This window comes from Mustela nivalis (genome assembly GCF_964662115.1).
Source record: "Mustela nivalis genome assembly, chromosome: 9".
NCBI classification, from domain to species: Eukaryota; Metazoa; Chordata; class Mammalia; order Carnivora; family Mustelidae; genus Mustela; species Mustela nivalis.
Genome location: NC_139028.1, coordinates 72,889,697 through 72,915,734, shown reverse-complemented (window position 1 = coordinate 72,915,734; position 26,038 = coordinate 72,889,697). Strand labels below are relative to the sequence as shown.

Genomic DNA, 26,038 nt, shown 5'->3' with positions numbered 1-26,038 from the left:
CCAACATATTCCCCTCTTTCCCCAAACATACATAAGCTTTCCCTCAGCTTCAGCGGGCAATGCAGCTTTGGGAATGAGAGCCAACGTTCCCAATGGGCTGTCCTTGTGATAATGAAACTTTCTCTGCTTCCAAAAATGAATGAATTAATTAAATGAAATCATTTATGGAGGCCCTCACAAGAGATGTGTCCTGGGCTGGGGGCACAGCAGGGAATGAGACAGAAGTCAACCTCCCCTCATGGAGTCCACACCTGTGAGCAAGACAGAGATAACTTTAGGTAAAGACATCGGGCCAGCACGGTGCTTGGCTCTGGGCAGGAATTCAACAGAGAGGACTTCTTGCATTGCCTTGCCCCTGATTTCTCATTCAAGACCCACGGATTTCTGGTTTGTTGTGGTTTATCCCTATGCTGAGCAAAACGAAGGGAGCATATGGTAGAACCCCGGACTTGAATATGTTTATAATACATTTTTATGCAACACAGGTCTAATTGTGAATCATAATTTTTTCATTAACTGATCTCATTTGACTTGGTAATATCCATTTAGGTAGGTATGTGAGAGCAGTAAAACTCCATTTCTTTTAAATATTATATGATTCCGTTGGCTCACTGATTTAGATTTTTACCACCCCCCAGCATTCCAAATGAACACCTCATACATCTGAGAGATAGCAAGGGCCTTTACGATCACCTGAGCCCTGGGCCTCCCTTCACACATGCCTCGGAGGCGGCAACAAGTGTGCCCCGGGTTCTGGGATGGAACCTTAGGTGACCACCACATTTCTTGTTTGGTCATAGAAATGCTACGTGGTTTGCATTTTACTCCTTATTCAGTCCTCATCTATTGTATAGCTGAGTTCCTTCCATCCCTTTAAGGAAAATCGGTCTGCCATGTCTATCTGTGAACTCATGGGTGTCCCAGCCCATTGCCACATGGACCCAGTGTGGTGTAGTTGGTCAGGACTGCCGCCTTGGGAGACAGGGCTCCCTGGACTGACTGTCCCCTGCTTTGCTTCCTTATGAGTGAGTCAGGTCAGGAGAGGTGAGGTGCCTCCACAGCTTTACCCCCTGCCTGGGTGTTCCAGCCCCGATGACACATCTTTGGGCATCTCTCTCACTAAAGTCTCTGCCATCGGCGTACTTGCTCTGCCTCAGAATCAAGGACTTTCTAATTTGTGGGGAGTCACAAAAGTCCCCTTCTCTCAATGACAGCCTTCGTGCACCTGCACTGAAAGAGGCTTCATCCCCCAGGGCATCCCTTCCACAGTGGGAGGATCCTGGGTGTTGGAAGTCCTCTTCCCCTCTCCCAGATTGGTTCTCACAAGAGTCCTCCATGAGGAAGAGGGGAGTAAGAGCTGTCTGCAGCACTGAGCTTTCCAACCTGGGAGACCCGGGAACCTTGGGTCCTTGCCGGACTCCTGGCATAGATGTGTGTCATATAATACCCACAGGCTTCTTATGGACAACTGAGGGGACATTGGCAGTGTTCCAAGCCTGTGTCTTCTGTCCCTAACCTGCTTCTGCTTCTTCTGGTCTCTGGTTCATTCCAGGCTTCTAGCACCATCTCTCACTTACATCATGTTATGAGCTTGAAGGGTACCATCTAGTGGCCTTGGCATCTCTCTCCGATTTCTCTGATTTCTGACCTTGACTACCTGTCTCTCAGAAAGAATTCCAAAGTTCTGGCCCATCAGCCTATGTCCTGGCAAGACCTGCCTGCTGCCCCCATAAAAGAGAGACTCAAATGACTGGCCAGGCTCCCCTGGCTAGGCACTATGCCAGGTACCATGTATTGTGTAGCTTTCTGAGTCATATGCTGGCCCAAGTGCTGTATGTACATTATTTATGTGATCCTCTCAGATTCTGGGAGGTGGGGGGCGGCAGGGTTGGTATTAGCATACCTGCACTCCAAATGGGAAGCAAGATGCAGAGAGGTTGAGTGTTTGCTTGTGGCACTATAGCCAGTGAATGGTGGAGCAGGGATTTATTTGAATCCATGTCTGTGTGGAATCCAAAGCTTCCGCTCTTATAGGTAATAATGTCCCCTTCATTTTCTTAGAAAACTCCAGGGAAACCATGAGCTCATGACCTGGTTTGGGGCTGTCCCTACCTACAGATCTACTAGGGGTCCAGAGAACAATGTCCAGAGTGCGTGGGTGACTCTGTACCACTGATTCCTTGTTCTGGTAGGCACAGCCTGGAAGCCCCAGAAGGCAGTCTGGTTGGGGGTCCTTGGAGCCAGATGAATGGCACTTGGCTGGGCCAGGCCACTCACAGCAGACCAGACAATGGAGAGGAAGGTGGGCGGGCAGGAAGTCCAGTGAGGGGACCTGGGTATAGAGCAGGCTCCGGACTGGCAGGGAGTGGGGGTGCGATCTTGGCAAAGAGAAATGGAAGCCCATTTGAGGGCTAGGGCTAGCATCTCTGGTGAGGAAAGGAGGGCGTTCTGACTTGACGCCATGGAGCATGGGCATCATATCCGTCAACCTCTCGGTAGACCCTGTAGGATGTACTTCTATATCCCATGTGCCTAATGGTTGTGGGATGGATGGATGGATGGATGGATGGATAAATGAGTTTGAGGAAGCATGAAGATTATGGATTATCTTCACCAAAGCCCCCAAATACGGGGATAAGATTGTTTTACCCAAGGTGATGGTAAGGGAGGGGGAGGGGTTGTCATGGCATTTGCAGGGGTGCACTCTGACCCACTGTCTCCTTGTCCCTTCTTTCTCCAGAGGCTCCCGCCAAGCCTGAGGAGGCAGAAGCTGAGCCTTTCACAGACTCCTCTCTGTTTGCACACTGGGGCCAGGAGCTCAGCCCTGAAGGCCGGCGTGTGGCCCTGAAGCAGTTCCAGTACTACGGCTATAATGCCTACCTCAGTGACCGCCTGCCCCTCGACCGGCCCCTGCCTGACCTCAGACCCAGTGGGTGAGCAGAGTCAGTGGCTGGGCCCATGTCGACCTGCCTGTGGGGAGATGGGGGTCACCATGGTGCCAGGAACAGGGTCAGAACAAGGCATTCAGACTCCTGGGTCCCTCTCCTGCGTCAGCCAGGGTCTGTGCCCTCGGCCTTCATGGGGCAAGTCACTCTCCTCCTCCTCCCAGAGCCTCAGTTTCTCCATCTGCTAAGCAGGGGGAAGGCTTTTTCCATGAGAGATGTTGAGGATTAATAATGTAATTTATTCCTTACGGGCTCTAGAGTCATCTGGTGTTCCTGTTAATAAGTCTTTTTAACCCAATTAGTTGCATTTTTATGAACAATTATTTTTTTTTCTATAAATTAGTATTTAAAGTATATCCATCTTCCAGGGCTAACAAGTCATTACACCCGACACAGAAGTCTGTCTTGACTTTTCTCTTTGTTACAGAAGATGTTCCTTTAAGGTTCACTTAGAATTTTTATTACTCCTAATTATTAAAAGTGTGGGCACGTACCATAGCTGAGAAAATCTCATTAACTTTTGTGAGCTCCCCCCCAAACCTTCTTTCCCCCTCTTTCTCCTTATTTTTAAATTTTTCTTAAAGCTGCAAACTACAGTGAGCTTATATCTAGAAGACAGATATAAAGATCTTTTTCAGGAAAGATCTTGCTGCTGGGTTTGGAGGCTATGTTGTTTTAGGGAGAAAAGTTCAGTTCAGTCCCATAGATACTTACTGAGCTCATGCTGTATACTATGTCATTGAGAATGGTTTTTCCTGGCCCAAGGAGAACTTGGCTGGGCTCTAGGGACAAAAGAGCAGCTGAGGACATACAAGGGCTAGAAGAGTATATATTCATTTAAAGGATATTTACTGATAATTATATATGCCAGCAAAGTCGAGGCGCAGGGAAAGAGCAGTGAACAAAACAGATGGGAATCCTTGCCCTCACAGAGCTTACATTCTAGATAGGCCGGGACACATAATAAAGAAAACAGAGAAGTAAAATATGTAGCTTGTTACATGGTAGCAGATGCTATGAAGAAATAGAATAGAAATAGTTGGAGAGTGAAGTAGGGACTTCCTGGGATAGGAGGAGTGGTTGAATTTTTAGTGGGGTGGTCAGAAATGCCCTCACTAAGAAGGTGACATTTGAGCAAACATCCCGAAGAGATGAGAAAGCGAGCCACATGGACACCTGGGGGGAAATTTTCTAGGTGGAGGGCCCAGCAAGTACAAAGGTCCTGAGGTAGAAGTGTGCATGGCATGTTTGAAAAAGGAGGCCCATGCAGCTGGAATGGAGCAAGCAAGAAGGGGTGGTAGTTGGAGATGAAGTCAGAGGGGCCACAGGAAGCAGGTCAAGTAGGGCAGTGGTTCTCAAACTTGGCTGCACATTGAACTCCTAGGGAACTTTAGAATAATCATGATGCCAGGGCCACACCCTAGACCAATTAGGTCGGAGTTTCTAGAGCTGGCCCTCTGTATCTGTATTGTTTAGGGCTCTCAGGTGATTCCAGGGAGCAGCCCAGGTTGAGAATCGCAGGCAAAGGGCTTTATAGGCTGCTGCACAGGGTGTGCATATACTCTATGAGATGGGAAACAAAGGGAAGTGCTTGGCATTTTCAAAGGTCCCCGTGGCTCCTGTGTTGAGAACAGAGTGAAAGGGCCTAGGAGGGCAGGGAGACCAGATAGGAGGCTTCTGCTTATCCCGGTGAGAGGTAGTGGTAGCATGGACCATGATGGCAGTACACAGGTGTTGGGATGGAATTGGCTTCTGGGCGCATCCCGAGGGTGACTTTATCTCAGTGCCCCAGGCTCTCAGCCCCCTGGGAGTGCTGCAGAGACCATGCCTGGGGCTGCAGAGATCCAGGTCTGATATGGGCAGAACCTACAGGCTCCAGAAAAGGATCATCAGAGGAATTGGGACCCCGGGGCTCTCTCAGGGGCCTTGGCCTTGATCTTGGCTGGCACAGGAGCTGCAGACTTTGCAACCAGCTCTCACGTCAAGCTCAGGCAGGTTTCTTCCAAATTAAAGGGGAACTAAGAAGGAAGCTCTGGAAATGGTGGATCTTACAGACGCAACATGACTATAGCAATGACTGGTATTTACACAGGGCTTGATGCTCTGAGAATGCCCTTCCCACCTGGACCACACCCACCGGCAGCAGAGGTGGGGAAGGGGCTGGCACATTCTTCCCATTCAGAGTTAGGGAAACTGAGGAACAAGTGCTGTGTCTGAGCTCACACAGCTGGATATGTAGCTAAGCTGAGACCCGACCTCATGTGTCCAGATGTCAAATCCTGGCCTTTGAGGGTGGCCCGCAGCTGTCCGCAGAGCCAACCGACGCCAGAGCCCCTTAACTCTTCATTGAGAGATGTGCCCTGTCATTGTTCCTCCTCACTTCCCTGGGAGAGAAACAGGAGGGTGAAGGGTGGAGGGGACTGAGGCCACGTGGCCTTTCTCAGAAGGGCAGGCCTCCCTTGCAAGCACTCTCCGGAGGTAGCACATTTCAGGCGGCGGGTAGAGGGTCCAAAACTGGGCTTCCTGAGTTTGTGGACAAAGAATCTCTAAAGGACTCCAGGTGGGCAGAATTCTGAGCAATAATCGTAACAGAGAGAACTTCCCTCCACACAGAGCTGCAGTTTATAGAGCTTCCTGCCCCCCTGCACCGCCGTGGAGCAAGGTGACTTTTCATAGAAGGAAAAATGGCATCTCTGATAGAAGGCAGAGCTGAGCCCTCCCTGTGAGCCTCCACCCATGTTCTCTGCAGGGGCGTTAAGGATGCAGTTTCTCTTTGCACATGGACTTGGAAAGCTCTATCCAGTTCTACTTCAGATCCCATGCCAGACACACACCCAAGATCAGAGAGCTGTTGGTGAACCACTCAAAAACGAGGGTGTGCTTAGCTGAAACAGGGCCTCTCTTTGTCTGTTAATTTCACTAAAAACATTCCTGTGTTGTAACAAGGTCATTGCTTCCTAGCTTATCCTGTTTCACTCATTTTGGAAACATTTTTTCAAAGTCTTTACTATCATCCCATTCCAAATTACACTGGCAAACATTTCTGTAGCCTGAGCCATGTTTGCTGGGACACATTTGGCACTTGATTTCTGTTAACTATTTGACGCCTTGCAGTAACCTTCTGGAATAGGGACTCGTCTGGGAATCACACACTGTTCTTGACTGTCCTACTTACAGTCCCTCTGAGCCCAGCTCTCTGGGGCTTTTCATACCAGCCACGTCTGTGACCTTAGCTGGGGGCCCTACAATTCAATTTGGTTCTAGCACTACCTACCAGCAGTTAGTGTCAGTCCCACCAGCTATGGGCTCAGTCCCACGACACTGTCCCCTCTCCAGAGGCCGGTCACTAGTCTCAGTTGTCACCTGTGCTTCTGTCCGGCTCTAAAGGGAGGTCCCCACCACCTGTCCTGGAGTTCAGTCATTTGCTAGCAGTGGCACAGAACTGAGGGAAATGCTTATACTTAGCAGTGGATTCCAAAGGACATAATACAGGACACAGATGAGCAGTCTGATGAGGAGATATATATGAGGCCTGGGAGGGTCCCCGGCACAGGAGCTTCTCTCCCCATGTACTGGGGGTATAGGATCTTCATGGAAGCAATCTGGAAACTCTCTAAACCCAATGCTTTGAGGATCTGCATGGAGGCTTCATCATGTAGGCACGATGGATTATTAACTCACTTTCCAGCCCCTTTCCTCTGTCCAGAGATTTGTGTCGGAGGTGAGGCCGAAAGTTCCAGACTTTGAATCATAGCTAGGTCTTTCTGGTGACCGGCCTTCATTCAGGGCCCATTGAGAATCACCTCATTAGATCCAAAGATACTCCCATCACCCAGGAAATTCCAAGGGACTTCGGAGCTCTGTGTCAGACACTCCTGTCACTCAGGAAATGACAAGGGTTTTAGGATCTCTGTGTCAGGAACTGGGATCAAAGACCAAAGACCAACTATTAGCAGAAACCAGGGGCAGGGACCAATATATATATTTCGTATTATCTGACAGTATTATTATTTGTTCCCATTTTACCAAAGAGGAAACTGAGGCACGGAGAGACTATAACCTCTGCGCAAGACTGCTAGTGGCAGGGCCGGGGTTTGAGCCCAGGTAGTCTGGCAATAGAATTTGTGTTTGTAACTGCCACCATGCTTACTGCCTTGGAGTGTCCATTGGTGGCACTCTAATGGGGATGGGAACTGCTTTATCAGTATGTAGCACAGGCCGATTGGTGCGTCTGAGTTGGGAAAGTCTCTGAGTGCTGGAAAAACTGTTGTGGCGAACATAAAGCCCATTATCAAGGCTGAGGATGATGTCTTTGCTGCAGGTAACGTTAGGATATGGGCAGGATGGGTGGGGGTGGCTAGCATCTGGAGAAGAAGCACTGTGCTGAGGACAGTCTCCAGAAGAGTCCGGTCAAGTGGATCCTGCTTCATTCTCAGTGTCCTTGAGGACTTCTCCTGGAGGTGTCCTTGGATTTTGCACTTTGCTCTTTGTATTCTTGGGTTTGCTCTTCCAAGTGCTAACCCTGACGTTATGCTTGGCTTCATTCCTGGACTGGGAAATGGGTGTTCCAAATCCCGCTCCACCCTCTTTTCCATCATCTCTGGCTGGCCCCTTATTTTGTCTCCTTTCTTGGTGCCAAAAGAGGCAATCTGACCCACTTTCATCATCTGGCTGAAGGGACCTTTCTACACCCAGGGCCTTATACACAGCAGGAGACGTCACCAGAAGCAGAAAAGTCCACCCAGCTGCTTGCTAGGATTTATTAATTTATTCATCCCACAAACATGTATTGAGCTCCAAGTGTATGCCAGGCACCCAGGAAAGCACCAGACAGAGAAACCTCGAGGGGTTTACACCATAGCAGGAATCCATATGGAAGGTGGTGGGAGACGCAGGACAGGGGGTCCGAAAGCTTGCAGACCATCTCCTGGATTCCTTGCAAAAGATCCATTCTTGTAGGTTTGGAGTAAGTCAGGGCTGGACTTGGATGGCTCATGGAAGCCCTGTTCTTCTGTGCCCTCCGTAACAGGGAGGACGGATCTGGAGAGACATCTGCAAGGAGCCTCCTTTTACTAGTTATGATGGCCCTTCCCTGGGGAAGGGAGGACAGAGGAACCAGAAACGTGTCAGTTTTATTAGCCTCTTCTGGATTCTTAAGTCTGTGCAGAGAAAGGACAGATTTCCTCAAGGCTCCAGGACAGCTGGCTTTGAGGGAAATCAAAATGCCATTCATTCTCCCTTCATTGTTTTAACAAGCATCACCCAGGTGAAAAGACTCAGGGGAGAATGGACAGTGGTGTCTTCCTCTGGTGATCCCCCTGGTTGTCACCCCAGGAGAGGTCTTTGCCAGATATGGGCAGAGATTTGCCTTTTTGCTTTCTATATTGCCAAGACACCCAGGCCTCAGGACTGAGGGAGAGAGAAGCTGCATGTCAGGCTGGCTGAAGTAGGCCCCGTCTCTCCCACCCCCAGATGCAAATTCCGAACGTTCCTGTGGCTCTCCCAGTGCGCTTGAGCACACAGAGGACCCATCCTCTTCCTCCTTGTCTGTAGGCTCCCAAATAACCCACAAGGGCTGAAAAGAGAAGAGGGGAAAAGCAAGTATTATTGGGGTGTGGATTACATTTGTCAAAACTCATCAAATTCACTTAAGATCTGTGGATTTTTACTGCATGCAGATGAAGCTTTTTTTTTTTTTTTTTTTTTAATCATAAGGAAGAAAGCGATCAGGATGGTGTCTACGGGTAGGATGGAAAGAGAGGATGGAGGCAGCATCTTTGGGGGACCACTGAGAAGATGAGTTGTGATTGTGGGGGAGGAGGATCATGGGCATTTGAAGCCATTCACCAGCTCAGGGCAGGAAGGTACAGGCAGGCCCCCAGCCAGCGGCAGCAGGTCGAGCAGGTGGCATATGGGAGCCCATGGTTTCACAACAACAGGTGCATGCCTCATTTTTTCCTTTGGGCAGTGGTATTCCTGAGCAGGAGCTGCAGAAAGTGTAAGGGACAAGTGCCTGAGCTAGTGGGCATTTGGGTGTGGGTAGGAGAAAGGGAGCTCCAGGTGGTAAGCTTCAAGGCTTTAAGTTGCCATGGCAACTCTAAGGCCTACCTCCAAGGTAGTTCAGGGCAGAGCCTTGGCAGGTTCTATTCCTGCCTCTCACCGGGAGACCCTCCTGAGTCTGTCAGTGATCATGTCCTCTTGCTTTCCAGTGTCCCCAGAGGTCCTTGTCCCTCCCCTACAGGGGGTAGGGTGGACTGGCTTTTGGCTTGACTAGGGACTAGGGGGCTCAAGCTTGAGACCAAGGCATGGGGGGAGGACTAAGGGTGGGGGTTAGACTATTTTCTGCAGCCCCAGGATGGAGCAACTGGGATGGGTGTGTGCATGTACGCATACACAAACACACACACACCCTAGCCCTATTCCTGAACCAGAGAGGTCCTGTGTGAATATCCAAGCAGAAAGATCTGGAATGGGATTATAGCAGAGAAAGAATGCAGCCTGGAGCCAGGGGTTCTGGCCCCCTAGGAGCAGGTTAGAGTCCATCCAAGGTGACTGGGTATTTGCTGCCACCACTGGGGTGTGGCCACAGGTTTGCCTGAATGGATTGGAGGGCTGTAGGGTCCTTGGGGTACAGACACATAGCAGAAATCTCTGACTTGGTGGGCTGGCAGGTCTGGCTGGCTATATAGAGTAGACAGAGTAACTGTCTCCCAAGGGCACACATGTTCTAATCCCTGGAATCTATGACTATGGTCTAGTACATAGCAAAGGAGAATCAAGGTTGCAGATGGAATTAAGGTCCTTCGTCAGCTGCTTTTAAAATAAAGAGATTATCCTGGATTATTGGGATGGGCCTCGTGTAATCACAGGGCACTTACAAGTGGAAGAGAGAGGCAGAAGAGTCAGGCCAGCGGGAGGGCAGAGGGATCAGCCCTCCACCAACCATTGTTGGCCTTGAAGACAGGAAAGAGCCGTAAACCAAGGCATGTGAGCAAGCTTTAGATACTGGGAAAACGCAGGAAAACCGATGATCACCGTGAGCCTCCAGAAAGGAACGCAGTGCTGCCAACACTGTGATTTTTGCCATGTGAGGCCCGTGTCAGACTTCGGACCCCCAGAACGGCAGGATAATAAATGTGTGTGGTTCTAAGCCACCAGGTGTGTAGTGCTTTCTTGCAGCAGCAGTATTAGTGTTAGGAAACTCACGCAGTGTGCAGCCTGTCTCACAGGATCCTGGGGAGGCTGGAGAGGCCCTATGCTTGGTTTCAAAGCTCTGTCGTCACTGGGCTAAAACTCAGAATAATCTGTGAATACCACCATCTTTTCCCTTTGCTCTGGGCCCCCCAAATTACGCACTGGCCCCGGGGGACAAAGGAGATGGTTTTAGGGGGAGCAGCTGGGATCCTGATCGCTGGACCATGTGAGAGTTGCTACCCAGGGGCTAATGATTTTGACTAAGACCCGCCACTGCCTCACTTACTGTGTGCCCCATGCTGGGCTGACTGCTTAATGTGTATTTTCTAATTTCACTTCATCCTCCCGTCTCTTGGAGGTCGTTATTATTATTCCTGTTTCCTATAAAAGAATACTGAGAATTTGTCAAGTTGAGAAATTTACTCAAGTTCCCACAGGTGGTATGTGGCAGAGCAAGTATGTTGAGCTGGGTCTTGTGTCTTTAGGACACTGCCTTATCACCCTTACCCTCTCCAGCTCGGATGACCTTTTCTGGTTTGGGATCGTGGCCTATGGAGGTGACCCAGAGATCTGTAGATGTGTCCTCCATGACAGTATCCTCCAAACAAAGGGGGGAAAACCTTCATAGTGATTCTGCTATAGTACTGAAAATGTTAACCACGCACAGTTGGGGGTGGGGTCACCCTCCTTTCCTAAATCCCTTGAGGGAAAACAGTTCTGAAAACAGTTCTTAATGTGAAGCTTGTTATGGGCCAAGAGGATCATGTGGGCTGTTCTTAAAGATAATATAATCTAGAGCTGTATTAATAGAAATATAATGTCTTTACAGGGGGAGGTGATAGTTTTGTCTATTTTGCCACTCAGATGGCAAATGCAGAATTGGATTTCAAGGGATAGAGGGAAATGAGTATGTACAGAGGAGAAGGAGCCAAGAGAGAAAGTGGGGAACATGACAAACAGATGCAGTTTCTGCTTACATTATGGAGTACTGGTGCAAGCTGGTTCAGCTCCAGCTCGTTCCCCAGCCTCTCTATGCCTTGATTTTCCTATGTACAAAGTAGCGATGGTAATATTTAGAACACTGCCTGACACAGAGTAACTGCTATTTAACTTTTTGTTATATGTGTCATCTGGGTCTTGGATCTGTAACAGGGAGGGCTTGGGGGGGACATGACCATGACTTTAAGTACCCAGCAGACAGCTGTGTGGACAAGAAGCCATAAGGGACAGGCCATCGGCACTGGCACTAGGGGAGAGGTGGGCCAGGTGGGTCAAATAGAGGGATTTCGCTCCAGCCCCAGAGTTCTGGGGAGGAGGCCGGAGCCAGGTCTGATGGAGAGCAAAGATGCCCCATCCTCTTTTTTCTGACCTGGGGCCCACCTCCCCACACTGCAGTTTCTCCTTACCACGGGCCTGATCTGCTCACCCACAAACTCACCACACAGAGACACTCAGTCCCTGACCTGGCTTGTTCCCCGGGCCGTTGTCCATGTCGCCCCAGGGATTCCATTTCCCCTGGATTTCTAGTAAGATGTTTTAGGAACAAATGGTTTCCCTGCTTCCTCTCGGGTGTTTACATTTCAAATGACTCTTTTCCCTCTTGTCCTACTTACAATCGACATTTGATATAGCAGATCCTTTCCTCTAAATTGGTATAATCACCTGAAAGATGTTTGTAGAAGCTCTCCCTCTGGATGAAAGCCGGACACTTTGATGATCACATCTACTGAGTAGTTTACCTATCTGTGGTTTCTGATCAGACGGGCCTGTTTCCCTCGCCTTGCAGACAGTTAAAGCTCCCAGTTCTTAGACGTCCGCCATCTCTTCCACAGCTGAGCCAGATGTGGCATCTTGCCAGGTCCCTGAAGCCTCTGGATATCCCCAGCCTGGCTCCATGTACCGTGCTGGCGTGTGGGAGGATAAGAGAAACCGGATAACATGGCAAACCGATGAAGCTTCTGCTGTAGATGGCAGAGCCATGTTTAAAACTTGGGTTGCGAGGCCCGGGCTCTCATTTACAAACTGCTTGACCTCCTGCATGTTACCGAGTCTCTTTGTACCTTCCTCGTAAAATAATGCATTTCTGTTGTTCTCAGGCACCAAGTTTGTAATGATTTTTTACGGCAGCTCTTTTTGTGTGAAGAAGTCATCCAGGGTTCTGTCAGGGAGTTACTGATCGGCTCAGGGATGGCTGCTCTGCCGGGTCACGCTGAAATTCCCACCCACAGGCCTTTCATGGGCCTGAATTAGTTCTCCTGTTCGCCATTCAAGTACTGATTCATTTGTCCATTCAGCCAGACATCCGGGGCTTCTGAGTTTCTACTCTGTGCTGAGTGTGGCACAAGGTACTCGCGATACCCGGAGAGTAAATCAGATGTGGTCTTGACCTCGTGTAGTTTAGAGGCTAGCAGAGATGCTGGTGTTTGTTCAATGATCACATAAAAACATGTTGCGACGGCATGAAAGTGACGTGCAAGTGAGCCAGAGGAGGCCGTGGGAGTCTGAGGGGGGATTCCGTGCCAGCCCAGGCATCACAGCGGGCCGCTCCTTCCTGGGGCTCATGTGTGTTCCCTCGGAGCAAGGAGCTGAGCTCATTCAGCAACCACAGACCGGTGGGGTTCTTTGTGGGCCGATGCTCACGCTGGGTCACGTCATCACACAACCGGAAGCCACGAGGGGGGACGAGGGGGGCATCCTCCTGACTCACGTGTTCGAGCGCTGTCTCTAATGATGACCGTCTGTATCTCCAGCTCCCTGACCTGTCCTGTTCCAACCCCATCATTGCTACTGCCCCAGACTCCTTTCCTACCTTCTGGGGTATCATCTCACGTTCAACCTTCCCACAAGAGAGGCCTGGGCCGTGTCGCTGGTCCTCCTTCATGATTGCCAGATCTGGCCACACACAGCTCGTGGGCCAGGCTGCCCTGTATGCCGATGGCCATGCTGTTGGTAGCTACATGGAGCTCAGGAATCAGTCTCTGGTCCCCCAGTAGTGGGCAAATGATGAGGCCATGGGACAGAAGACTCAGACCCCTTTACACAAGGAGTCATAGGGATTGTTTATCCCAATGAGGACAATGCACCAGGAGGAGCTTCAGGCTTCGGGTGCCCAACAGTACTTTATCGTCCTTGCATACATTGGGCACACGGCATCCTCTCCACCTTTCATCAGAGTCAGCAGCCCAGAGTGACATCTCTTTTGCCCCCCCCCCCAGCCCCACCAGGTCTCTGGCTTGTCACAACACCATTGTTTTGCCAGACGCATCTCTGGGTGAGAGTGGGAAGGAAGATACAGACCTAGTTTAGCAGGGACTCTGAGTACAGGCTTTGGAGACAGAGGAGCTCAGATTTACGCTCTGGCAAATACCTTACTATCTTAGCCCTGTTTTCCTCATCTGTATAACAGGGATAATGGTGTTTGCCATACAGGATGGGAGGAAGGAATAAAAGGTGGGGAGAAGTAAAAATATCCTTACATCTCTTAGCATGGTATATGGCAAATCGTGAGCACTCAGAAACTGGAAATTCTTACTATTATAATTTCTCCATATTCTGTACAGGGTCTGTGGACAGTAAAGGTAGCAGGCACCACACAGTCCTTTAGCTGTAGACATCATGGGAGTAGAGGTGCCAGCCAGAGGGAGTGAAAATCTTAACTATCCTCATGCTCAATGAAAAGCTCCTCGTTGCCCTCATCCGTGGGTTTCATTAAGTCCAGCAGACTGAATGCAGGCAAGCCTGGGAGCCTGTTTCACCTGGAAAGTTCTAGAAGAAGCCAGCAGTGCACCCAAGTGAGGTCAGAGGAGGAGCAAGCATGTCCTGTGGGTACAGGTAGGAGGAGGAAGGCTAGGGTGAGGACACTCACATCTTGAAGGACCAAGAGGGCAGTGCTGACCCTGGGACCAGGCTCTGTCCCAGGCTTTATGTTCTAGGTAGTTAATGGTGCTGACCACCACTGCAGGGGAGGGCCTCCGGGGAGAAGGCTGGGAAGAAAGAGAGGCTGGGGACAGTCAGGGGATCTCAGAGTGTCACCTGTCTGCTGTGCTGCTGCTTGGTCCAGGAAGGTGCTGTCTTGGTTCCAAGCACCCTGGCATAGTTGGATCTGGTGATCCCTGCACTAGCAGGAAGCCTCAGTTCACATTCGACTTTGATCTTCATCCTGGAAGAGGTCTACCCACTCCTCCCACCCCCGGTCAAGCAGCCTCCTCATGAGTTATCACCCTGACAGACTGGGAGCTTGTAGACTTGCCACGGACATAGGGAGGCGAGAATCCGCCGATGCCACACAGAGGCTTCTGGCCGCTGCCCAGGGTGGTACCCGGCCTCCAGGAACCGGGGTTGGCCTCGCTTACTTGGCCACTGCTTCCCTGCCTCTCACAGGCAACGGTGGCACTGAAGCTCTTGATATAAATGTGCTTTATAAGCAGATCAAAACCATCTTGGGGAGCTCTCTGCATAGTGGCTCCCATCCCGCATCACCTTCTATGTGAGAGATCGATAAAGCTGAGTTTATCATGACCATCAATTCCAGCTTATTAGACAGCCGTAGTACTCCCCTCTCAGAAATGCCTTGTTTTTGTCTCTAGTGGAAAATGGCTCGACTTTGAACAAGAATAAAAGTAAAAAGGGAACTTTTATGGCTTAATTTTATAGGAGAATATGCCTCTTCGCAAAATGAGTAAGGAACTGGTCCTGTACAGTCAGGCTTTCCCCAGAAGCATCAGTAGGGGAAGGCCAGTTAGGTCTGTGTGACCCTCACATCCTCCGGGCCTTCCTAGGGAGGTGAGCAGGGAACAGGGAGCAGAGAGGCAGACCCCCAGAGCAGGTGGGGAGCAGGGAGCAGAGGGTGTGGGGGCCAGACCCTGGACCCTGGAGGATAGAAGTGCTGGGGAGGATATCTCAGGGGTGTGAATGCAGAGGCAAAGCTCTCGGGGTGGGGAGGGGGGCTGCAGTAGGGGGTTGATGAGCAGAGCAATTGGCTGGCCTCTGGAGCAGAAGTTCCGGGGTGGGGAGGTCTGGAACAATTCTTTCCCAAGGGGCTTCTTGAATGTGTTTTCCCTTTGAAAGCCTTGAGCTGCCCTGTGGCAGGCAGGCTCCTGCCCTGAGTTCCGTGTTCAGCAGTGACGATGGTGAGTGTGACTAGTACGTATGTGGACATCTTGCCTGACAGACTGTCCTCCCCCTTCTTTTTGCCTCCTTTCTCCTGCACTGCAAGTTCTGCTTCCGTAGTACTGATGTATTCAGCAGAAGGTAGAACCAATGTATTCAGCAGACGGTAGAACCAATGTATTCAGCAGGGACTGACCGAGTCCCTGCTATTGGCCAGCCACTGTGCTGGACACGGGTGTGCAGCCCGGAGCAAGCTCTGTCCCTCCCCTCAACAAGGCTGGGGACATTGTGGTCTACTTATAAGGGGACCGACTGTCCTGCTTCACTTGGGACTTTCAGTGCTGAAACCAGGAAAGTCGTGGGTAAACCGGGACATGTGGTGACCTTGTGTCATCCTGAGGACAGTAAGGGGACGTGTGTAGTGGCACTTGGTGGTGACCGGATGCTGCATGGGAGGGAGGACCGGTGTGCAAAACTTGTCTTATAATGAAGGGTCTTGTTTTCACCCTGTGAGAGACAGAAGAGCCCAAATTTTATATAATTTTCGAAAGAAAAGACAACTGAGTGGTCATTTCTTCTGTCTCCCTTATTCTATGACGTGACTTGGAGAGAGGCACAGGGGTCCCCCCCAGGGTCACAGGCAAGTTGAGGCGGAGCTCTTGTCCCTTTCGCCTCTGCTCGGCCACACCCATATAGAGGGTAGGTTCCCATAACCGAAGGGCGCCTCACCGTGTGGGGAGAGAGAGGCCAGGGTGGCACAGTTATTGCTGGGAGGACCCTGAGCAGCTTCCAGGAGAGAACGGGAGGGAAGGAAGGAAGGCAAGAAGGAGTTAAGGAGGTCAGGACATTTGGCTCGGAGGGATCACCTAATTACAGTACCAAGAATCAGAGAGGCGCCCGAGATGAACGTGAAGAACTGGGGCCATAAATTCAGGGGAGGAGGTAGTGGAGAGAGGCCCTGACTCTCCAACACAGGGAGGAGGTTTGCAGAAAAAAAGGAACATGCTGGGGTCAGTGACCTGCATATGAAATTTAGGCCTTCCATAAGATCAATAGCCCTGTGAGCATCTTTTCATTCCAACAACCTACTGTGTGCCAGACTCCGGTTTAAGGGCAAGAGCACAGTAGGAAAATAAAGCCCCTGCTCTCGGGGGACTGCATTATAATAGAGGGAGACAGACACAAACACATACCAATGCCATACACAACTCTAGGTGTTCTGTTATGTTCCAAAGCGGTTGCATATAAAAACCTTGGTTTGAAAGAGTCTTTCACGCAAAAATGGTGATCAGCGGAGTTTAGCTTATAAAACAAATATAAGATTTCCATTCAGCTTAGGGAAAGACCATCAGGAGTCGCCTCCCAGACCCTGCGGGTTCAAACCATTGGGGTGGGCATGATGATACTGGGGGAGATTAAATTTGGTCTCCTTGAGATAGGGAGGAAGAGTGGTCATGTTCAGAAGAAGGAAGGGAGAGAGGGGAGTAGAGGAAGACAGTTAACCCCCAGCTCTGGAAAACACCCACCAACAATCTGGAGCTCTAGTTAGCGGGGCTCTGAGGACCCAAAGAACCGTGAAGAAATGCTTCCAGACCCGGGGCACCATCTTCCCTGTTGGTGTGGTTAGTGGGAAGGACAGCGAACATGTACCCCTGTACTGACCTTATTGGGAGCTGTTCACTATACTTTATCAAAATAAAATAAAAAGCAGTTTGACCATATATAGTATTATTTTTAAAATGCAATTAGGGAGCAGGTTTTATGTGAATGCTTCTCTCAGTTTTCATGCCTAAGGAAAGGCCAGCTGCTGGTCTTGATAGACGTAAGTAAGCACTAGTCAGAGGAATTGACTGCTAACTACAAACTTTCTCATGGCTCTTATAAAAATCACACTCAGGACAACAACAAAAAATTTTGGAAACGGTCTGATGAGCTTTAAGAATCCTTCCAGTCTTTCTCCTCCCCATCCCCTTCACCCCTTCACTGCACTTACGTGAGCCAATTTCCCCTGTTGTTTCCTCTCTCATCACAGTGCTGTTCCCTCAGCCCCACCGGGCCTTTGCACGGCTCGTTTTTTCATGCTATTTAAGTTTCTGACTAAATCCTCCCCCCAGAGCCCTTCCCTGACCACTCCTTCTGGAACACCTGCCAAGGCATCATCCTGTCCTCCTACCCAGTGTTACTTTTATCTCAGTACTCAGTATGAGATTGTTTTTTTTGTTTTGTTTTGTTTTGTTTTTTGCTTTCAGTTTGCTCTTTCCCCTGTCAAAGCCTAAGTGCGGTAAAGATAGGTGTTTCATCCACACCCTGCTTACAGTAGTACCCCATGGAAGAAGCTCAATAAACATTTATTCCATTATATACAAGAATGAATGCCTTCCACACCAATCTGTTAACCTGGTGGTTTTATTAAAATCGTAAGAACGAGGCAGATTTGGGAAAAGGTTCAAGTCCTCCCCTTCCCCCACCCCTCTTTAGCGAAAGAGAAGGAGAGCTGGAAATAGAATGGGAGAAGTTTCTGTAAATTTCTGGTAACCATAGAGACAGTGATTTTAGTTTATTAATCTCCTGCTCTTAAGCAGGCTGGGGCCCCACGGTGATTTCTCCAAATTGCTCGGCGCTGGTTACCCTGCAGCCTTCCTCATTAAGGAAGAACAGGCCCATTCCTATCCTGCAGCACTTTAATTGCCGACAAGCAGAAACTCGGTGCTATTATGCTCATTATTACGTGTTCTGACCTGGCTGCACCTCCCACTTCGGAGCCACACAACGTGGTCACCAGCTCTGAGCCCCTGGAGCCATCCGTGGCCAGTGGTGGGAGTGGACAGCCTCCTCTCTGAGCCCACGGTCTATAATTTCTGCTCTTTGCTTTCATTCAACTATCCTGAAGATGGGAGGCAATGCCTTCTGGAAGGATGGTTCCTTTCAGCCAGAGCAGGGCACCGGCCATGGTTTCCTGCCCACTAAGGCAATGCTTGTAGTCATCATGCCTTCCTCTTCCCGTGGAGAAGGGCATGCAGACTTTAAAGTTTTGCTCAAGTCCTTTAGGTAAGAGACTTCCAATGACTTCAGGGTTTTAGGAGAGTTAGGGGGGAAATGGGACAGTTAGAGGCAATCTCTCCAGCAACCATTTTTCCTGGAAGGAAGAGCCTTGGTGTAGATGTCAGAGGCCAGAGTTGGGTTTCTGTCTTGGAAGCTGACTCATGATGGGGACTCAGTCTCTCTCACCCTTAGTGCCCTCATCTGTGAAATGAGATTGGACTTGTCCTTCCATCCCTCATTCATGTGGAGACTCTGACTCTAGTTTCAGCCTGGTTCTGGAGTTTGGATCCTGGTGATGAAGGAGAAGTAGGAGAGGTCCCAGGCACATATGCCTTCTGGAGTGAGGCAGAGTGGCCTCTGAAAGTCAAAGTCTCTGCAAGGACACATATTTCTCTCCTGAGGCCAGATCACCAAAGGTCTGCCTTCACCTAGACGTTGACTGCCATTTTGAAAAGATGAAGACTTCCATTTGCTTGCGTTTTCTATCCTAGCGGGTTAAGAAATACTGAGTCTTTCTTCCAGTAAATACTCAGTGACCACTTAATGGATTCCAGGTACTGCCCTTGGTACTAAATGTACGACTATTCAGCTGGGATCATCAGTGACAGATTCAGACTCTCTGGTGGTTCCCACCAGTTTTAATGGTGTGAGCCTGTCTGTTGCACACTGAGGGCTTGTCTTATGTATCACATCAGAGGCCCGGGGAAGAATCTGGACTCCTGAGCCCTCTGGCAAAGCTAGAACCAAGACCTTGGGTGGGCCAGCCCCTGGGGAGACCCCACCTAAGTCCCTGACAGATCTAAGAGCCTGGCTATTCTTTCTAGGTGCCGCAACCTCTCCTTCCCCGATAGCCTGCCAGAGGTGAGCATCGTGTTCATCTTTGTCAATGAAGCTCTGTCCGTGCTGCTGCGCTCCATCCACTCAGCCATCGAACGCACACCCCCACACCTGCTCAAGGAGATCATCCTGGTGGATGACAACAGCAGTAACGGTGAGTGCCTGGCCTCCCTTGGGCTCAGCCTCCCAGGGTGGTTCTCATTTTCTTACAGCTCTCCACCCCTGCTCCTTCTCTGAGATGTTACTTCAGAGATGGGACGTCCTTGAAGGTCACTACTCTGGAAGGTTCCCTCCATAGGCATGCCCTCTTTGCATCCTGGAGGGGCTTGGTCCCCAAGCTTCTCCTTACTGGCTGGGCACTGTCTCCTCTAGTGTTCTATTGCATCGTAAGGCAAATAGCCCTGACCTCCACTCCGACCACGTACATGATGAACCTTCCCAGGGATTCTTTTCTGGGAAGCGTCCATTCAGTTTGTGATGTTCCTTGGCATCTGCCTGGAAGATAGTTTGTGTTGTCTTAGCAGTGGTTGGGGCAGGGGGAGGGCAGGTGTTGATGGTGTTGGTGATGGTGAAGGTCACAGGGGTTCAATGGTGGGTCTGGTAGTGGGTATGTAACATGGTGATAATAACAGCACTGCTGCTGAAAGCCTGTCCTCTTTGCTGGATGCCCTGCTCCCTGCTCTGTCTTGCCTTAGCAAGCCCCAGATGGCACCCCAAACACTGATTGGAGCCCCCCCATCCTGTCCCCCTTCTCCAGTCACTACCAGCTACCTCTTTCCCTTGGTGTGAATTTCAGGGCCTGTCATGCCTACGTACACTGCCCCCATAATATCCTCCAGACTTAGAGACCAGGTACCAAGATGGCTTTAAAACCAGCACTCTTGATAGGATGATTAAAATGGATGTGCTTTGGATAATGCATGATTTTAGAAACCAGACCGCTGGGTCACAGGATCATAGAGTCACTGGGCCTGTGTTCTCTTTAGTGCTTTCTTGAGTGTCAGGTAGTAAATTTTCCAGTGAATCAGTTGCTGTAATGAAAGTTCAGATGGACAATTTGTGTTTTGTTATCAATTAAAGCTGAAACATATCAGATAATTGAAATATATTTAATCTCAATAAGCAAAGTTTCTTTTTCATTTTCTCATGTAGTAAGAAGTGTAGGAACACTGCTATGAGGTGAATTTCAGAGCTTTCTGAAGGGCAGTGCTTATGAATCACTTGACTCTAATTGTTCCATGGGTGTGAAGGGAAGAAAAGACATCAGAGGATGGAAACAAATAGGCAGCATAGTTTTATTTTTTTTTAAGATTTTTATTGATTTATTCATTTGACAAAGAGGGAGACAACAAGAGAGGGAACACTAGTAGGGGGAGTAGGAGAGAGAGAAGCAGTCTTCCTGCGGAGCAGGGAGCCCAATGTGGGGCTGGATCCCAGGCCCTGGGATCAAGCCCTGAGCTGAAGGCAGATGCTTAATGACTGAGACACCCAGGCGCCCCCTGGCAGTATAATTTTAAAGATGATTGTCTATTATGAGGGATATGGGAAGGGGCTCAGCTCCCACTTCTCACAGCTCCTTGTTCCCTTGCTTGTGTCCATGGAATGGACGCCCAGCGGAGCTCCCATGCCCCAGTGGATAACACCAGAACAGCTCGACTAGCCCACCCATGCACCCCTACTTGCTCCACCCAGGCCTGCTGGCCCCGCCCCTTTTACACAATGAGAAGGCGAAGGATGAATGAGCCATCTCTCCAAGGGTGAGGACATCTCCCAAGCAAGAGGCCTTGTTAAGCCCTTTTCTGCTGTGGGGTGACGATGGGGATGGGGGGCAGGGAGGCCTAAGGAAGGTTGGTGAATTATGGCTTGGTTTTAAGCCAGGGTGGCTCTGAAGAGATGGTGCGTTCCCAGGGGAGAGAGTCAGAAGGAGTAGTGGGACGGGAGCCGCGGGATGGTCTTCCCCGGGGGTGGGAGCTGTCAGAGGCTTTACTCTAACGTATATGATGCTGATGGTACCGTTAAATACCTGCACTGTACTGGTAGCTACTCAACGCTGTATGAGACAAGAATTGCACAGAATTACATACTCCCCCGCAAATGGGTCCATGTCTTCCTGGAGAGATCTGAAAGCTCTGCAGACGGCGGCAACATCCATGTGCTCATTTTGATATTGCGCTGTAGTTACGTAAGATGCCAGTGTTGCAGGAGGCTGGGGGGGAGAGGGCACGGAACCTCTTTGTACATTTCTGTGCACTTTCCTGTGAATCTGTAATTACCTCAAAACAGAAAGCTAAGCAAGCCAACTTCTCTCCCCAGCAGATCCTGATACGAAGTTTAAGGTGGAATTTGGACATCTCTGTTTCTTAAAGCATTCTTAATTCTGTTGCATAGCTCTGGTCGAGCACCTCTGGTTTAATGAACAAGACATAGCTCTGCTTTTGCACCTGTGGAATTCTATTACGTGGCGCGAAGGGAAAGAACTCTGGGCTGAAGTCTCAAGTCATGGGCTCTGGGCTCCTCCCCACTGTTGGAGGGGTGACCGTGAAAACATTCCCCAGTGTCTCAGAGTCTTATCTTCTTCCTTTGTAAAATGGGGAATGACATTTTGTAAAATGGGGATGCTTGCCTCGCGGCTTGACACGGTCAAGTGCATGACTGTATTGAGCCCCGTCAGTGTTTACCCCGCCCCAGGACTTGTGTCCATTCCCAGGAGGCTGACACGTGGCTAGTCAGCAGCACAGCCAGGGCTCAAGAGAGGGAGATGCGGGAATGGAAATTTGGGGGAAATTACACGCAGAGCAACTGAAGCCTTGACTGGGAAGAGAGGGTAACAAAGAAAAGAGGGCAGACATTTGCGACGACGTGGATGGAACTAGAGGGTATCATGCTTAGCGAAATAAGTCAATCGGAGAAAGACAACTATCACATGATCTCCCTGATATGAGGAAGTGGAGATGCAATGTGGGGGTCTGGGGGGTAGGAGAAGAAAAAATCAAAGAAGATGGGATCTGGAGGGAGACAAACCATAAAAGACTCAATCTCACGAAATAGGCTGAGGGTTGCTGGGGGAAAGGGGTCGGGAGAGGGGGGTGGGGCTATGAACAGTGGGAGGGCATGTGCTATGGTGAGTGCTGTGAAGTGTATAAACCTGGCGATTCACAGATCTGTACCCCTGGGGATAAAAATACATTATATGTTTATAAAAAATTTTAAAAATTAATAAAAAAAAAAAGAAAAGAGGTCAGAGGGAAAAAAAGCCAGAGAGAATATGAGCATGAGACTTTAAGGAGGAAGGAGGAGGAGGGTTAGTTGGTGAGAGGCTGGAGGATGACAGACTCTGTGGACAGAGAGAATTCCCAGAGTGAAAGTCATTTATTTGAACGAACCCACAGACAGGTGGAAGGACACCGAGTCTGGGAAGAAGCCCCCAGATTCGGAAGGTGCAGACCTCGGAAACCTCAGCAGGAAGCTTTGGGGGCTGGGGATGGGGAATGTGGAAGCCAGATACAGATGAAGAACAGCCAAGGAGGTAGATTTTTTATTTATTTATTTTTTATTTTCAGCATAACAGTATTCATTATTTTTGCACCACACCCAGTGCTCCATGCAATCCGTGCCCTCTCTAATACCCCCACCTCGTACCCTAACCTCCCACCCCCCGCCCCTTCAAAACCCTCAGATTGTTTTTCAGAGTCCATAGTCTCTCATGGTTCACCTCCCCTTCCAATTTCCCCCAACTTCCTTCTCCTCTCCATCTTCCCATGTCCTCCATGCTATTTGTTATTCTCTTTTACAGTCAAAAAATCTACCTCCATATACACTATGGAGGTAGATTTTTTGACTGTAAAAGAGAATCAGGAGCTAAGGCAGGAACTGGAGCAATGCTTCTCTCTCTCTCTCTCTCTCTCTCTCTCTCTCGCTCTCTCTCTCTCACACACACACACACACACATTTTAACCATAATCCACACCAACAAAGACATTTACAACATGACCCAGGATGACACGCCTACTCACACTCATACAATAGCACACGCTATTGAAACAAAACGTTAAGCAACAATAGTTAGCCTTCTAATGTGCAGAGCGCCCGTGATATTTTCTATTCTAGTCTGGTCTGTGTTATTCAGTTGTATTGTGTTGTATTGTATTCTGTTCTATTCTGTTTCTCTTTTTCAAAAGGCAGGCTGTTCTCAAGACCCTGTGGCATATCAGAATCATTTGGAGAGCTTTTAAGAAATCTGGGTGGCCATCCCTTAGCTCTGGTGATTTCATTTGTCTGGAGAGGGGATGCCTGCATCCTTTGAGGCCAAGACACGGAACAAGGCCTCCAAGGAGGGAGGGGAGGATAGCATCCAGGGCACAGAAATGAGGGCTGCCTCTGGGAAGAAAAGGCCTGTCTTTGTCCCACTGGGGGGAGCAGATGGGTAAAGAGGGATATCGCTGGAGGCAGTAGGGGGTCCTGGGAGGGGTGCTGGGAGGCTAGCAGAGCAATAGCTCTCAGTCCCGGGATCCTGTGGCTTGCAGAACCTCGGATGGGCAGGGGGCATGGTGGGAAGGGGACTGATGCTGGCTGGAATAACCCTGTGTGGACAGGGCAGGAGGCCTGTAACCTGTAACAGGTCCCCTCCCCCACCCCACCCCCGACACCATCCTGAGCTGAGCTCTCAAGAAGAGAGGAAGAGACCCTTGAGACCGTGGCTCTCGGAGGAGGTGAGCCATCATGGCTTTGCGAAGGGCAGAAAGGCCCTTCCGACGCCACCAGCCTGGGGGAAGGTGGCTCTATGACCCTGCCCAGAGCAGGTTCCATCTGGGGCTGGCTTCTCTGGGGCGTCCCCTCACTTGGCACAGGACTCGTGTTTACTTCGGATCAGGCCAAGTCAGTTCAGTTCCACACACAATGATAAAGGGCCCAGTCTGGGCCAAGGGCATGAAGATCTAGCCCCTGGCATCAGGGAGTTCTGCCGATGAGTCTGAACTGGAAATGAAACACGCTAGGACTCTGTTTCTGGTCTCAGATCTGCCACTTCCTGGCTGTGGGTCTTTGCTCTGGTTTTCTCTGCCATGTGGGGACATCAGGCCCTGTCTGCCCCACCTGCCCCAGGGCCACTGAGGACACATGAGGTAATAGCAGTAAGGGGACTGAGCAAGCTGAAGGTGCGAAGGGTGCCCCGAGACTGAGTTTCAGTGACAGTAACAACAACAACGACTAATAATAATTATAGCTGATGTGTGGTCACTGCTTAAAGACTTGCTTTTTTCTCCTTCCCAAGACCATGTGCTCTGGTGGGAAGAGCACAGAAGCACAGAATTTGGCCTTTGGCCAGCTTTTCAGTTCCAGCTCTTTCTACCTTCTACCTGGCTGTGTGCTCTTAACCTCTGTGACCCCTGTTTCCCTTATCTCTGAAACCGGGATGTGGAATTCCTACCTCAGGGATTGTTTGGAGGTTTGAAGGAGATAAGGCATGACAGAAGGGACGTCTGTGTTTAAAACTCAAAGCGAAGCTTTCAGAATGTCTTCCCAGGCGATGTCACACTCTCTGTGTGCTCATGCCTTGTCTCTCCCAAACTCCTCCTCTGCAGGCATTTTTGTTTTGGGATCGGGCCGGTTTAGCCACACATGCAGGAAAGGGCCCGCAATGACCACTTTCTTCATCCAAGCAGCCCCTCGAGATCTTTAGCTTTCTCCCTCAGAAGCCAAGGGAGTCTAAGTCCTTGTTCTCTGCCTTTTTAGCAATTTCCTCAACAAGCTCCATTTTTCAGGGGCTGGCTTCTAGGTAGAATGCTGTTATTCTGCTGAAGTGGTCTCAAACTGTAGTGTTTGAGCTTGATCAAGAAATACAGAGATTCATTCAGGCACATTCTTGTCTCAGGACATTTGCACTTGCTGCTTCTTCGCTTGGAATGCTCCTACCCCTGCTATCTGCACAACTTGCTTTTTTACCTCTTAAGGTCTTTGCTCAAATATTTTAAATGGCACCCTGTTCGAAATGGCAGTCCTGATGCCGGTCACTCCTCATCACTTCCTTGTTTCTTTTCTCCCACAGCACCTATTACTATCTGATCTACTGTCATCACTTGGTGACTGTACGTTTTCTCTCCACCAGTATGTAAGTTCCATGAAGGCAGGGACTTCTGTTTTGTTCATTGCTGTATCTCCAATACTTAGAATAGTGCCTGGTCTTTGTAAATGTGTAATGCTGATTCAATGAATGAATGAAATTTGCTTCTGTAGGTCTGCAGCAAGGGTTGGAATGTGCATTTTAATAAGCTTTCCAGAGCATTCTCATGCAGTGGGACATCTCTGGGAATCCCTGCCCTAACTACTGTCCCCCATCTGTACTGAAGCTGAGGAGCTTGGGGCAGTAGGCACTTAAGCTCCCCCAGAGCAAGCATCAGGAGGAGTCATTACTGGGTGGAGCATGTCTTCCCTGGGTGGGACCCTCGGGACCTCCCTGCTGCAACCCAGGGAGGTGATATGAGTGGCGGGCAGAGTGCAGACGTGGAGGGGGAGGTTCTTGTGCTGTTACCCCCGTGTGGCCTGAACTCAGGTCCTGTGCACAGAGGCAGATGGCTGACCCCAAGCCTCCTCCCTTTGATGTTACCTGACCTCTACAGGCATTCCTGACAGTGGTGACCAGCCCTGCCTGCCCTGGGACTCTGAGGCAGTATTTCTCCTCCCTGGATCCTCCTCCTCGTTATCTGCAGAAATTGTGGGAACACAGCTCTGAGCCTCCTGGTTTTAATTACCATACTCTCAGTGAATCCCAGTGGGCCAGTGTCTTTAGCTGGGACTGAATGATTTTTACTTTATGGACCTCCAGAGTGAGGGAAGCACCTACATTTGCTACCGACAGAATCATCCCTGCCTTCGATTCTTGGCAATCACTTGTTCATTCATTCATTCATTCATTC

The 26,038-nt window shown here is 49.8% G+C and overlaps 1 protein-coding gene across 2 annotated transcripts in view; it reads left to right on the top strand.

Annotated features, from left to right (window-relative positions):
* Positions 1-26,038, top strand: part of GALNT18 (polypeptide N-acetylgalactosaminyltransferase 18) — a 340,317-nt gene that overhangs the window by 168,404 nt on the left and 145,875 nt on the right. For both annotated transcript variants that reach the window (XM_082683098.1, XM_082683099.1), the window contains exons 2-3: positions 2,741-2,933; positions 19,115-19,281. In XM_082683098.1, the coding sequence (XP_082539224.1) occupies positions 2,741-2,933; positions 19,115-19,281 (360 nt within the window). The remainder of the gene's footprint in view (positions 1-2,740; positions 2,934-19,114; positions 19,282-26,038) is intronic.